This window comes from Cimex lectularius, unplaced genomic scaffold, assembly GCF_000648675.2.
Source record: "Cimex lectularius strain Harlan isolate CLEC.00 unplaced genomic scaffold, Clec_2.1 scaffold355, whole genome shotgun sequence".
NCBI lineage: Eukaryota > Metazoa > Arthropoda > Insecta > Hemiptera > Cimicidae > Cimex > Cimex lectularius.
In genome coordinates this window covers 111703-127218 of record NW_019392930.1, presented here as the reverse complement: position 1 = coordinate 127218, position 15516 = coordinate 111703, and the positions used below count along the sequence as shown (strand labels likewise).

At 33.3% G+C, this 15516-nt stretch overlaps 3 protein-coding genes across 5 annotated transcripts; 2 read left to right on the top strand and 1 right to left on the bottom strand.

Moving 5' to 3' along the window:
• Positions 1-490: 490 nt before the first annotated feature.
• LOC106673396 (protein abrupt-like) lies at positions 491-8775 on the top strand. 3 transcript variants are annotated; one of them, XM_014405500.2, is made up of 8 exons: positions 491-570; positions 1094-1290; positions 1361-1525; positions 1582-1834; positions 1896-1964; positions 2029-2097; positions 5344-5438; positions 8669-8755. In XM_014405500.2, exons 2-7 carry the CDS (start codon positions 1096-1098, stop codon positions 5406-5408), a joined length of 816 nt encoding a protein of 271 aa, XP_014260986.1. In that variant the 5' UTR covers positions 491-570; positions 1094-1095; the 3' UTR covers positions 5409-5438; positions 8669-8755. The 3 variants fall into 3 exon arrangements, with proteins under 3 accessions (XP_014260986.1, XP_014260983.1, XP_014260987.1); XM_014405497.2 differs by lacking the exon at positions 491-570 and adding an exon at positions 671-805; XM_014405501.2 differs by lacking the exons at positions 491-570; positions 5344-5438 and adding an exon at positions 672-805 and having other exon boundaries at positions 8669-8775.
• On the bottom strand, positions 4345-11690 carry LOC106673395 (protein CIP2A homolog). Its single transcript, XM_014405496.2, has 13 exons — positions 11418-11690; positions 8633-8902; positions 8318-8560; positions 8052-8254; positions 7668-7983; positions 7463-7609; positions 7304-7393; positions 6670-6848; positions 6375-6594; positions 5590-5871; positions 5051-5237; positions 4881-4975; positions 4345-4818 (listed from the first exon to the last, which is right to left on the bottom strand). The coding sequence occupies exons 1-13, from the start codon at positions 11517-11519 to the stop codon at positions 4660-4662; spliced, it is 2493 nt and encodes an 830-aa protein (XP_014260982.1). The 5' UTR covers positions 11520-11690; the 3' UTR covers positions 4345-4659.
• A 487-nt stretch (positions 11691-12177) lies between these two features.
• LOC106673399 (SUMO-activating enzyme subunit 1) lies at positions 12178-14350 on the top strand. Its single transcript, XM_014405506.2, has 7 exons — positions 12178-12280; positions 12345-12493; positions 13073-13244; positions 13321-13424; positions 13531-13850; positions 13905-14043; positions 14118-14350. The coding sequence occupies exons 2-7, from the start codon at positions 12402-12404 to the stop codon at positions 14281-14283; spliced, it is 993 nt and encodes a 330-aa protein (XP_014260992.1). The 5' UTR covers positions 12178-12280; positions 12345-12401; the 3' UTR covers positions 14284-14350.
• The last annotated feature ends 1166 nt before the right edge of the window (positions 14351-15516 follow it).

The following is a 15516-nucleotide window of genomic DNA, read 5'->3' as shown; positions in this document are numbered from 1 at the left end:
TATAAATGTTTTCAGGTAAATCAATCATTCCAATCTTCTCTTTCGACACTTGTCTCTCAATTGAAATCAAGTTTTGATTAGACAATTGAACCAATTTTTATCTAACCCCTTATCGACAGGTGTCCCTCAGGGCTCCATCCCAGGCCCTTTGTAGTTGTCACTATTTATAATTGATATCTCAAGTTTTCCTCTCATCTGAAATAATGAGATGTTTTAAGAGGATTCTATAAAGACGAGTAGTAGAGCATCTAAATCATTCTCTTTCACATTCTCATTCACATTCATTCTCTCATTCATTCACTCACCCCCTCTTACTCATCTTTCTTCCTCTTACCCCTGCAAATAAAGCTTTATTCGGAATACCGAAGTTTGGATTAGGAAAAAAAACTACTTTTTTCATGTTTCTTACCTTGGTTTGCTTAATTTTGTTCTTTTTCATTTGTTTAATCAATTCATCAGTTTAACTTGTTAGATCGATTAAAAGAATTTAGATAACGTTTTACATTGGATGCTGTACTTATGCACTTGGAAGTACAAAGAAATAACTGGTGGATAGTTACAGTTAAAAAAGTAATAAAATTTCTAAAATACTAGAGAAAAAGTCTTTTTAGTTACAGATTGATTTTATAGATATCCAGTATCGATACGATGCCCCTCGTTATTTTTGAAAATTGTAACCTCATAATACGTTTTGTTTCCCTTGGGGGCTTATTTAAACCTGAATTTCTTGATAATATTGTACATTTTTAGCGTTTTTACGCATTGTAAATTGTTTTAAATCAAATGAAACGTTCCTATTAAACTGGTAGGAGTTTTTAATTGTTGTCGTTATTAATTTGTATCTTGTTTAAATATTTCGTGTTGAAAGAACAAGATTTATCCACTTTTTGTAAATAAAGGTAGTAGAACCATCATTTACAAAAAGTGAATCCACATATTCACCCCATTTTCTTAATTTCTATAGATTTATCCATGTCACTGGTGAATAATTCGATTAACAAGCGATTTATTTAGACGTTATAGTTTGGGATTGTTTTGTTTTCTCATTATGATGTATATGGTTTTATATTTTATTTTTATAAATTTATTTTAGCAATGCCAAAGTTTGAGAATGCGTTAGTTTCGTTCCGGTGGAATAATCAACTGGAAGATCAAATAGCGAGTTTTGTCGAATTGAGGAAATCCGAAGCACTTGTCGATTGTACGATCGTGTCAGGTTCAATCGGAGGTGATTGTCAAAAGTTCAAAGCTCACCGAATCATACTGTGTGCGAACAGTCAATACATACACGTAATGGCTTTTCGGTTAAAAACAACCCTTTTTATCTTTTTAACAGTTTATTTTTTTGTTTCAATTTCAGGATTTAATTTTTAGCAAAGGTGTTGGAAATGATGTCAATGAGATCCACCTGCCGTCAATACCGTCGAAGGATATGAAATACATACTCGACTTTATGTACAAAGGTGTGGTTCAAGTTGAAGTGGCTGATGTCAACTCGTTTTTACATTCTGCGCACTTTCTTCAGGTATGAAGATTAAAATGACTTTGTCGCTTCATATTCTGAACTTCGTTTTCATCTAGGTGAGTGGTATAATCGAAAAGGGCAGTTTTAAGAAGCGTGTTTCTCCTTCAAAACCATTGACGAAAGGCAATGAAGGGAAATCCAAACAGACAGAGGTGAAAAGAGCGAGAATATCAATCAATCCGGTCAGATTGACAAAAAGCGCCAAGTCAGATTTTGAATCTGAAGAGGAAGTATTTTTTTCAAATGAAAACTCTTCAACTTCTGTCCATACTAACACTCCTCCACCTTCTACCATAATCGTACTATCTGGTAAATTATCCTCAGTATAAAACAACTCCAGTCGTTTTAACATTCTTCTCTGTTAATTTAGATTCTGACAATGAACAACAATTAAAAACAGGTTCATTTGAAAAAGTAAACATTTCTATTAACTCATCAGGTATGTCTTAACTCTGATGTTCCAAACATAAGTTGTTAATAATCATGCTAAAAATAATTTCTAGCTGATGAAAATGGTAAGGACAAGAGAAACATAACACTTGATCAAGAAAACCAACTACATAAAACACCAGGTAAAATATACATATATATTACATCAAACAATAAATTATTTTGCATTTTATTTAATGTTATAACAATAAGGTGAGTGTATTTAGTTCCAACTGCCATTAGTCTGTTTACATCAAACATTTATTGAATAAAGTTGAAATTTCTTTAGTCTAGATGTTTAAAAAATATGTTTTTCGATTAGTCTTTTGCCAATCTACTCACCACACAGTGGCAAGGGCTTGTGGTGGCTTATGTTGGGCCAGTGTGTTGAGGGGGGGACTTTGGACACTAGGACAAACCGCTAATAAACCTTACATGGCAATGTACTGATAGGCAGACCTGACCAGAGACGACGTAATCGTAGGTTCATCACACCGTAAACTTCAGGAAAAGCTTTTCTCCTTTTTTTTTAAGGCTGGCCATACTTTCGACTGTTTGATCGGATACTTTTTATTTTACATTATAATACCTTACATATCTGATCTAGCATAGATGTCTGAAGACCGGTGCCTCATTGATATTTATTAGTGTTCAGATACTTGCTGGTAGTGTTTAACTAGTGCAACAATTATTTTAGTAGTGACAAACAATCATTTTAAACAATTGTGTCTTAAGGTAAGTATATTTGAAGATCAGCTAATATGATGTAATGATTTTCCTTTGGGCTCCGGTGTAGTATGATAAATGCACTACTGGCAATCTTTGATAGTTTTAATTTACAACAATGTACCTTAGTACGGTTTCACACTAATGCTGAGCCAGCAAAATCACTAGTTTGTATCATTTGCATGTGTATTAGCGTGAAAAGTGTATTTGCATGGAAGCTTTCAAATAAGCTGCTGAGCTGAACGATGGTATCTTGTGCTGCTACTATAAGCAAAATTAGCCAGGCATTTTCTTTGGTTTGGTAGTTCGTAAACCTGAAAATAATTCAGATGAACATAAAAAATAAAATGAAAATGATATATTGAGTACCAAATTTCATTTATAAAGTAGACATTGATTGGTATATGATATTTATTTTGCCTATTATTCAATGATGATTAATAATACTTTTGTCAAGTTTGCTGAATATTGAAGGAGCAATTGATAAACATAAGTCATCTTTAGTTGACACTTTGTGATTTTATATATATATATATATACACTTTTTAAGTTTCTGTACATTGTAGAACCACTAGGTGCAGAAATTTGCACCAGTGGCAATTTGACAATGTTCAAATGTGGTGTTATTTGCTTGTACTTAATACAAAGCCATTGATCTGCAGTGTTCGCACTATTCATCCAGGTTTGGCTAACTCCCACGGAAAGTACGAGTATGCTGTCGTTTTCAACATGTCCTGTGTGAGACACTCAAATTTGAGCATTGAAAGCAGACGATTAAAGGTTTATCACAAATGCTGCAAGATAGACCAAACAATTTGGTTTTGAAACATTCATCCACTGCACTTGGTCCTGCATCATATCAATTCAAATGATATTGATATCTATCAGCTCAGAGATTTCTTCAAAATATACATGAATGTTATATGTATTCTCATTCTGCCTATTGGTTGAGACAAAAAAGGTAAAAGGCTGTGTGACGCTCCTTAAAGACTTACTCATTTGGCATGCAATGGTATGCATAATTTATATTAAATAATAATACCAACCCACTATAATTAAATAAAGCATAAATCTCATCTGCATAAATTTTAGATTTAGATTTGTTTGGCTTTTGCACAGGTTAACGCTATCTTATTAAATTTACATTCTTTTTTTCATGCTTATTTTAACTTTTAAGTGTATGGCGATTAGTGACCATTAATCGATGAGTATTTGTGTGGTCACCAGACCGCATCTCACGATTTCTGAATAATCATTAACTTTTAAGTTTATACATAGAAATACCCCAAAATACTATTACTTGATTGATGGACGCAACACAAATCACCATGATATTACATTTGAGTTATGAGTTACATAGAAAATAAATGAGCCAGAGTGCCGGTTTTCATTATTTAGTACTATGCGCTCTCAGTGCCAGTCCTCAAGCACTTGACACAAATTCAAGCTTAGAAAAAAAGCAAAACGAAACAGGCAATTTCATTATAGTACATTTTTCCGTTTAGAAATGCTGAATACTAAATACCTTCTGAATGCCATTGACAAGTGTGCATGACTGTTTAATTCCAAAAAAACTTACAGCATGAAGACAAAAATACAATCATTTCAAGGAAGCAGGAATAAACTCAATATAATAAAACTTATTTTCTTAGTGACAAATATAATAAGTTAAGATACAAATTTTCTACAGTTTAAAATTGTATGTACATAGATCACAATCCATTCAAGAGCAAAACAATTTTAGCTAAAATTTAGCTGCAAATTAAAAAAAAAAACTTCAATTTTAGTTCACATTATATAATATTATTTAACTCCTTCGAAACTCTTCCTAGATTCTTCAAAATATTGATAGGCTCTGGAAAAATTCACATAAGGAAAGATTTAAAAAAAAAATATATATATATATATATAATTACAAGAGACGTTAATAGTTGTAATTGAATAATTGTAGATAAGTTAATAAATATAAAAGACATTTATTATTTGCTAAATTTCCCCTTTTCCATAACTAATTCAGATATAATCTCCCTGACTCGTTTTTGCTCTTCAAGCTCCTTTTTCACTTCTGCAATTTCATCATTTTTCTGTTCTATCACCGCTTCCAGGTCAGCTGTGACACCACGTTGAACTGACAAATCCTTAAAAATAAAATAAAATAAATACTCAAAGAGTTATCTTTAGTATATAATAAAATCTTTACTGTTTCAAGTTCGTTCAATTTTTGCTCTGCACTTTCTAACTCTTTGGTTAAATCATTTATTGTTCCCTGTAATCTGGCCTTTTCTTTTTCAAGTTCTTGAAAAAAAAAAGAAAAAAAGTCAATAATTTTTAAAAAAGCAGTTACGATTTCCATAAATTGTACTGTTTTACCTTCTATTGTATTGTTTCTGTCCTGTATTGTTTGTGTGAGCTGGACAATTTTTTGCCCTTCCACTTCCACCTCTTTCTTCACCATATCAATTTCATTATTCTTGTTTTTTATACAGTTGTTCAATTCTTTACATTTTTCCTCCAACTCGTTTATTATAAGTGTTTTGGATCGCAATGTCTGGACAAGCTGGAAATAAATAAAAAGACAATGCTTATTAGAGTTAAAGATTACTACAAATTATTTTATATATATATTTTTTTCTTTTTAATAATACAACACTTCTTGTATTAAGAACCTGTGGTAATGCCAATGACTGACTGTAGAATGGTATGGTTGGTACTAGATGTGATTCATTAAGAAGAAGGGGTGAGAAGGCTGATGTTATTGGTAAGAAATTGTATGTACTACTATGTATGAATTAATATTTTAAGATCAAATAGAGATTTAGAGTAACTATTATAAATATCCAATTTGTCATAAAATTCTGCAAACGCAATTATGCCAAGGCTCAAATTTATATTAAGATAAAACAACAAACCTGAGTGTATTTAACGTGGGTCTCATTCGCTTGGCTTTGTATTTCTGAAATTTGAGAATTCAGCTTCTTCGATTCTGCAATGCTAACCTCCAGCTTTTGCTGGGTGTTGTGAAGCAAGCTGTGCAACCACGATATTTCGGTAGTAGTGCGAGATAGATTGTGCTGGAGGCTGGTCGCCCGCCTGTCGGCTGCTTCTTGACTTGACTGCATGTGCCTCAATGTCTGTTCCATAGCACTCATCTTATACTGGTACAATTCCATGATCGATGAAACCATGACATTCTGTTGTAAAACGTATTATTATTATTATTAAATTGTATTATTTCGTTGGGTTCTGAATTTAGGCCTGTGCCAATCAGCACAATAATCGTGTGTGATTAGTGACTGGACGATGATTATTCAGAGATCGTGAGATGCCGTCTGGTGTGGCGTAGGTATTAGATAAACATTTTCTTTACAAACTTTGTTTAAATTTAACAAATACAGTAGGATGTGGAAAAAAGTGAATTTATTCAATACAAAAAAATATTCATTTCAGAGTTTTGATTGAATATAAAAAACTATTTTTTTGCATTGTATAAATTCACTTTTTCCACATCCTACTGTATTTGTTAAATTTAAAAAAATGTTTGTAAATCCCACGCCCTGAAGATTATCTCAATAAAGATTGAAACGTTGGCACGATAAAGAAAATGGTTTCTAAAACCTACGTCACCAGACCGCATCTCACGATCTCAGAATAACAATAATCATAGTTTCATAAATGAAAAGAAATGATTAAATACCTCACTATTAACATTAACAGCTTCATATTTTTCAAGCAGAGTGTTCAAATAGCTCTCTTGTGTACTGGAGAGCAACGGGACGAGGTCGATTTGCCTTATGCTACAATTGTTGGGCTCGCTTTCGTAAACATTTCCACTATTTTCCCCATTAAAATCTTTTTCGGGTGAAAATATGATTAATTTATTTACCTTCATCATGTTAGATGCAAGTATGTCCATGCTGGAATCAAACGCAAGTTACCACAAACACTTATTCTTCATTGTATATTTTTTAAGTTTTAAATTACCAATTTACCATTCTGAGGAAAATCCTGTTGTCTTTAAAAGCGAGAGCGCCTTTTTCTTCAAGTCTTCCTGCCCGATGAATAAGGCGATTGACAATATCAGCTGGATCGATCTTTCTTGCAGGAGTTCACTGTACAACGATGACCAACTCGATTCTTTACCCGCAAGAACTGAGATAAAAAGAAGCGCCTAAAGAAAAAAAGAAAAAGCTCGATCACTATATAAAATCGGGATTTTAAATTCAAATATACCAGGAAAGTCAACAAAAGACAAATAAAGCTAATGCTACTATCGAAGACTTGTCACATTTACAACTAGAGACTTCTATTCAGACACTTAGAGATTGGATTACATCTCCAAGAGACTAAGCAAGGCAAACATTACATTGTGATACATCTACTGGAGACAGAGCGAATAAAATGTGGCATATACGATAAATCGAGAGTCAAAAATGTGATGTAATCTAGTTGAAGAGGGAAACAACAAACGCGATACTGCTAGAGACTAAGAGGCAAGTATATCACACGTGTGATACTCCCCTAGAGGCTTAGGGATAAAAATAATAACAAATGATAGGACTTGTATCATACTTGCCACATCACATACAAGCTAAGTTGTTTAAGAAAAAATAAATAAAAACTCACTTGAACATAAAATGTATAAACAGGCTCTTGAAAAAATCCACTGTCTTTCAGGTTTGGTTTTTTCAGTGGTAAAAACAACTGCCTCAGTAACTGTAAATTAAGATAAATACATAAGCAGTTGTATTATTTAATACAAAACAGTATTAAGAAAATAAGTACATCAAGTGATAAAGAAGTCATAATTTTATCAGTAAATTTTGGTATGTTAATCATTTCTCCCAACAGGGACATAAGCGCTGTGTGCCTGCTGTACATTTCACAGGAGCCCAGTTCACTCTCCGGTTCATCCATAAGAAGCATAATAACCTAAAATAATAATTACTTAAAGAAATGTTTAATCTCAAATGTAGGTTGGAGAACTTACCGCTAGCTGATCTTCGAGGACTTCAAAGACTCTTTGGATCACCTCTTGCCTCTGTTCCGAATCCCTGTCGATTTCTTTCTTCTTGAAAAGCCTGTTGGTTATTGTGCAGAGGAGGGATAAGGCCTCGGTCGAGACATTCGTCGTCCGCACCCACCTCAGGGCGAAACGCATCAACTGCGGGAAGAAAACTTCCAAGTCGAGGTTGTCCAATTGTGTGATGCACGTTAAAAACTCAAAAAGGATGGCGAGACAGTTTTGGTGGATTTTACTATCTTCTTTGATTTTTGAAATTAGGTATTCCATGTTGCCTCTAAAACTGTCAGAAGATTAATTACAAACAGAAAATTACCTATTGTATTTTACATTTTTTTGTGTGTTTGTTACTTAGGATATTGTTCAAGTATTTTACTCGTCCTCGGATTTTTCATGGTCTCCTTGAAAAAAGTCACATGGTGTCTCATCATAAAATAGTTTCCCGTGTTAAGGGCCTCTACCAAATTTGGAAATGTTACTCTAATAAAAGCATGCACTTCTTGGTCTGGCAAACCGCCTGATATACCTTCCAATATTATTAGTAGCTTTGACACCTGAAAATGCATCGTTTTTGGTTTGTTTGAACATTAAAAAAATTATTTCTGTCATTATGATACCTCTATCCGTGACGGATCATATTGTTTTTGAATTTTAAGTATGGATTTTAAAAATTTTTTGATATTGACTGCTCTCAGTAGAGTGTAAATTGATGGCATATTCTGATAGCACAAATTGACCAGGATGCTTAATGACAAAGGAAGAAACTCCACATCATCTCCCATAATCCAGTTTGTAAGTGCCGTTATAAGGGAAGGCAAATAAGCTTCTTGCCATGTAATTTTAATGCCGTAAGTCAATTCCTAAAATAAAAACAATAATGAAATTGATGTTGCAAATAAAAACATTTAAGCTATAATAGTTTATAAATATACCTTAAGGAGTTGTAATATTTTTAATCTCTTTTCTAGCGCTTGTGTTTCGAGAAGGACAGTTGTAAGGATTGACGTGAATTTGTAAGTGTGAACAAGGGACTCTCGTGTTTTGACATTGCGACACGCTTCGAGTAGGACGTTGATCGCAAGCCAGTTGAGGTGAGAGTGCACATCTACGCTGATGAGGAGTTCGTAGAGATTTATGAAAAATTCGACTACATCTCTGCTTCCGGGGTCATATAAATTGGGATCTGATGTTGCACCAAGGATCTGTAACAAATAAACCAAGTGAAATTTTAAAAATAGTTTTTTATTATCATTAATCAGATTCAGAGGGATTCATAATATGGAAATTATCATTAAATCCTACTACCAGCATACACTTTCTTATTTATTTCAATTAGTTATCATTTTTGTCAAAGGTCTTGATTGAGATGAGAAAGTTAGTGTCATGAGCAGGATTCGAACCCTCCACCTTCGGCTAAATGACTTCTATCTACTCAGACACCAACTCTTTACATTAACCTACAACTTTTCCAATTTTTCCTTCTGTTCAAGCGACTTATAAAGTGGCCATAAAGCTTTAGCGAAGTGATTACTTCTTTAAATATTATATTAATCCATATATATTAATTGACTTAATTAAATTTTTAAATTAATGATTCTTTTTATCTAAGGTCTTGGTTGAGATTAAAAAATGAGTGCCATGAGTGGGATTCGTTATTTAGCCGAAAATCGTGGGTTCGAATTCTGGTTGTGACGCTAACTTTTTTATTTCAATGAAGACCTTAGATAAAAGGAATGATTTAATTAAATTAATATGGTCAATTATGACCATGAAACATATATTGATTTCTTATGTATTTTTTTGTTTTGTCCTTGACACCAAACAAACTTTGCACTTATGGCCCGGAACCCAAATAAACTTTTATTTTATTTGTTGCTATGATCTACTGCCCAAAGTCCCAAACCATATAGCCAAGATCCAAACTAATTTTTTTATGCCTAAACCAACTTTTTAATCTTATTATATCCCAGCAACCTAAGCATAGTTTACAGTTGTGACCATTTATATTGTCAGGAACTGAAGCAATCTGCTGTTCTGTCCAGAAACCCAATATAATTAAGGTTTTTATTGTCTTCACGGCCAAGAACCAAAATAAACCTTTCAGCTTCCAATAGTTGAAATGAAACGAAATTAAAAATAAACTTTATTCTAGGACTTAGTCCCCTTGAATAATTAATTATGAATATAGCATATTTCCAGAAAATCAAGCCTGATAAGGTTATACAACAATGTTCATATTAAAAAATATATAAATACAAAGTGAAAATACTTTACTATGGAAATTAAACTAAAAAGGGACAATTCAAAATCATAAGTTTTAAGTTGTAAAAACAAGAGGTAATAAAGAAAGGTGGAAAAGAATTACACCTTATGTCAGTAATTTTCCCCCAATGCTTCTTCTGCAGGTAATGTCAATTGGCAGTGCTATTCATGCTACATGAGTTCCAGTGTGGCTGCTCATCTTCTCAAGATTAGCTAGGGATTGTCGCTTAGATCAGGCATTGCGCTTTGTACTAGCTAATTCTATCTGGGTTTATCTGATGGTGTGGGGCCTGAAGGACGGACCCCACTTTATCTTCGAGATGTTATACATCCAGGAGGGTCCTTTTTAATCGGACATTACCCATCCGTTCACTTCTCGCTAGCAAAGAAGAAAATTTGTACCCCCCCCTGTACCCAAGGTTACATTTGTTAAGCTTGCCACCAGCTTTCAATATGAAAATTTTCCGTTAGAAATTTAAACTGAAACAATATATGAAAACTAGTTGATCTATGGTCAAGACTCGATAATTTAATCTGGACTTATGAGTGAGAAGTGACAGAATGATGTTTTTTCTAATGTGTGGTGATTAGTGACCGTTAATCGATATTTATTTAGAAATCGTGAGATGCGGTCTGGTGTGATGTAGGTTTCAGAAAAATATTTTCTTTATCGTGCCAACGTTTCAATCTTTATTGAGATCATCTTCAGGGCTCAAAGTGTTTGTCTTCTGTGTAATTGTGCCATTCTTGTGTGGCGTGTCGAGAGTGCCAGTTTTTTCTAATGGTGTTTAACTGTACACATATTACAGCTTTTCTTCTCTAGAGTCAAGCTTTTATTTGCTCATGGCGATCCTCTCATATCCATCTAATCCAGTATATCACAGCGCATGTTCACAGTTCCAAGGCATAGAGTATTCAGTGCCGATGATAATAGATGGCTAAAATAAGATCATAGGTCATTAATTACTTTTTGCTATTATAATTAAATATATAATCAATTTTTGATAACTGCGGTCAAAATAGTTGTGCAAGACCAAATGAAACAAGTCAACTACAAACCAGGTTCTATTATTCACACAACTCAACGGACTGAATGACATCGACGATTTAAAACATAAGGAGTATGCTGACCTTGCCCAACATAACAAGCCTATAAAAACAACAGACTACATTGAGATATTTTTATTGTTATTTATTCACACAACCGTGGGAGAATACTAAGATCCTTAATGATGGGAATTATTTGGCCTAGTTTAATTTTACCCCTTGAATGTAGCAGGATTATAAAAATAGAACGTAAATTCTACACAAATACTTCACCAAACAAACCGTGAGAACTTTATACATTTTCTTTTTGCAACAAACGACCATAAAATACTTTTGTTTACATGTATGTTATTCATTAAGAAAATAAGGCTGATATGCAGAGAAAAAAAAAACATACAAAAAACGTACCTGTAAACACCTCTGAACGTTTGAACAGGATTCGGCCGTCCTGTGCAAGAAATAGTCCTTACAGTTCGCGTTGAAGGATCTGAGTATATCCCGGTTCACCATTCTTTTTTTAAAAAATATTTATTCACTTTTTAAAGAAAAAAAACAAAACTAATTCAGTAAGAAAAAAAGGCACCCGAGTTTTTCGCCCGTTCGAAAAAAACAAACTACTCATAAAAATATTATAAACATGAAACCACCACAGTAATGATAATAGCGGGAAAACGCAACATGTGATCACGTTTTTCCCCATTGGGTTATATCGATCATCGGATTTGGTTTTAAAAAAAGTTGATCGTTTTTGTAAGAATACTTGACTACAGTTAAACTAAAATTGTTGTTTTATTAAAAGAATTTATTTTTAAATTTCTTTAACGTTACAAGGTTTTGAAATTGGAATGTTTTCATTCGGTAAACCTAGAATCCAAACTCACAATAAAAACATTAAAAATAATTGTTTTATTGCATAAGTACATTGTGAACCAATTGTATTACATATTTTAAAAAATGAATAAATATTTAAGAATTATTCATTGTATATAAATATTATTTGTGTTAGTAAAAAGTAAATTTCAATTTGACTTACCCCTGTCAATTTTTTGTATTACGTACATATAATTATTTATTTTTAACAATAATTTTGCTTAAAATAATAAAAAACATTAATTTGAATGATGCTAGCTAAATTATATTTTATTTTTGTTAAATTGTGATTGTATAAATTGTGGCAACACTGGATATTTGACTTGGGATTGCGAACCCTCCGTTTCAACTTCCTAAGTCCTATCTCCTAACTCAAGAAGTCCAAACTTGGCAGCGTTTGAGTTGAGTTTGTCATAGCTATTTAGCCGCCGATAATTTATTCATTTCATATGTTTATTGTTTAAGTTTTGAAAGTTGTCGATTAATTGATTTTTTCGGCCTATCTGTTAATTAATAATCACGATGGTTGAAGCCGAATCTGGACAGTTGACAGAAGCTGAGGCCCAACTTTACGACAGGCAGATCCGGCTTTGGGGCCTCGAAGCGCAAAAAAGGTATTTTCACTTATTAAATCACGTTTCAAACGATTAATTTTCGACATTTTACCGAATTAGCTCATCAAAACGGCTCAGGTTGCCCGAATTGGACGTATTATTAAGTTTCAATTACCAAAGCCTTGCACGTTCAATTTGCAAGTCTTATTTTACTCATTGTAATTCCATCCAGTCCTAATCGACTTCAGCAATTCCGACCATTATTAACACTTTTCAACTATTTTATCCGTGGTCAACCACTACTAAACATCTTCAATTACTCCTGACAATTTAAAGACATTTTTAACAATGTACAGCTATTCCTAAACATCTTCAACCATTACTAAACTACTTCCACCACTACTAAACATCCTTAACCACTCTTAACAATCTAAAGACATTCCTAAACAACTTGAACCATTACTAAACATCTTCACCCACTCCTAACAATTTAAAGCCATTCCTGAATATCTTCACCCACTCCTAACAACCTACAGTCGTTCTTAATGAAGTCCAACTGTTTCATCTTCATCACCGTGCAAACCTCAAGAAAATAATCCTGATAATTGTATACAATTGTCAATTTTTGAACTTATGCAGGCTTAGAAATGCACGTGTGCTTATTGTGGGGATGGGAGGACTCGGTGCAGAAGTGGCGAAGAACATCATTCTGACGGGCGTAAAAGCCGTATCACTGATGGATCACAAGACTGCGACAGAAGCCGATTTAATGTCACAGTTTTTCATACCACAAGATAAACTTGGAGAAAATGTAAGATTTAATTTTTTTTTTAATTTTCCCATAAAGTATATGCATATATCCTAATTTTTAAATTTTTTTTATTTAGAGAGCAGTAGCGTCTTTGGAGAGAGCTAAAGCTTTAAACCCGCTGGTTGAAGTCTCAGCTGAAAGCTGTAATGTCTCAGATCTCTCAGAAGAATTCTTTTTAGGGTAAGGACTTTTTCTAAACTACAAAAAATAAATAACAATTGAACTCGCACAAAAAGTGCCTGTTTATACTATTTAAGTAAAGGTTTTCACTGGTTATTAATTTCAGAACAAGATGGGACATTGTCATTGCCTCGGGCCTTCCAATATCGCAGTACGTTAGGATTGATGATATCTGCCGTAAGGAGAACATTTGTTTTTTCATCGGTGACGTTTTTGGCATGTTCGGCTTCCTATTCAGTGACCTGAACAAGTACAATTTTGTCGAAGATGTCGTCACATACCAGAAAGCCGGCATACGTAGTGTACAGGCGGCCAAAAAGGTCTTGCATTTTCCCAGCCTTAGAGACTCCCTCAATTCAGATTTCACAAAGGACAGTCAGAAGGGAAAGCTCAGAAGGATGGAAGGATCATATTTCGTTATGAACAGTAAGTCATAAATAAATAGTAAAAATATGTTTTCATTTTTTTTTTTTTTTCCAGTTCTAATGAAATTCAGGACAGACTACTGTCGTGATCCCTTGCCCACCACGTCTGATATTAACGTCCTGATTAAAATGAGGGATAAAGAATGTTTTGAGTTGAGCCTCCCTAATGAGAAAATCCCAGATGAATTGATATCGTAAGATAATTTCAAAGTATTACATTATTCATAAATCACTGTTACCCATATTATTATGTATTAAAATGTTTTAGGAAATGTGTCGGAGCTCCGATGTCACATGTCTGTGCCATACTTGGCGCTGTTCTGTCCCAGGAGGTGGTCAAGGCCATATCTCGTAAAGATGCGCCGCATAGAAACATGTTTTTTTTTGACCCTGTGAAGAACATCGGCCATGTCCAATATATCTCCCCAGATTAATATGCCAATGTTCAGCATTGTTCTTTCAAAAAGTGTTTAATAATAAGTTGTATTTTTTAATTATTCATGGAGTGGTTTTTTTTTGCAATAAACTCTTGTATATAATTTTATTTATCTTACATGTATCTATTACCAAAAAAAATTTTTTTTTGCTGCTCTATGCCAACAAAATGAGGTCATGTGTGGTGTTTAGTGTCTGTTAGTTACTGATTATTTGGAGATCGTGAGATTTGGTCTGGTGTGATGTAGGTTTTAGAAAAACATTTTCTTTATCGTGCCAATGTTGTGATCTTTATGAGTGTGAGCACTCTCAACATGACATATAAGAATGACCCATCTACACAGAAAACAAACACTTTGAGCCCTGAAGATGATCTCAATAAATATCGAAACGTCTCACGATATCCAAAAAATCAGAAATGAGGTTGGTTAAACCAAGAACATAGAAGCATTGATTGTTGTGATCAGTCCTACTGATGGTTATTGATGTACGACTGTTCACTGGTCAGACAAATGTCTAAATAAGCAGTTGATATGATCCATTGAGGCAGATGCATGAACAAATCAAACTGATATTGTCGGGTAACTTAAGATATTGACATTCTTATGTATAAAGAAGGTACAATCCAATAATACTAGAAAAAGTAAAGTTGTTAACTGACATACAGAAGGTAAACCATAAAACATTCACCCATAGGGTTTCAGGGACAGGGGGTCAGTCAAAACACTTACATACTTTTTTCAAATTGCTAGGCAAATGCAAAGCTTGTAAACACTATAACCACTCAGTTACTGAGGTAGATTCATGTCAGTTCTTTCATATATTTTTCATCTATTATTATTTTAGTGACAACGTACATTATTGAAATGTTAATAGTAAAGTAATTCTTTATTGTACTACTTCCTACTACCCGTTAGATGTCGTGGTGTGTAGTCATATCACTTTACAATACATTTTTCATAATTTTTTAATTATAAAATTAAGAAGCCATGGGATTCGAACCCAGGACTGCTGGCATGGTATAGATGAGTCAGACCCCCTTAACAACTTAACCTCTGCAGTTCCATTAAAATTAATTTCATTCATCACAGTCTTAATGGTTTTTTGTTTTTTATTTAAACATATTTATGTTTACATATGTGTAAGTGCAACATGTAAATTTGTATTCGTTAACATTGAAAAATTTAGAAGAATATTTTTGAAATTTCTAAAACGGAAGTACTCTCTTAAAA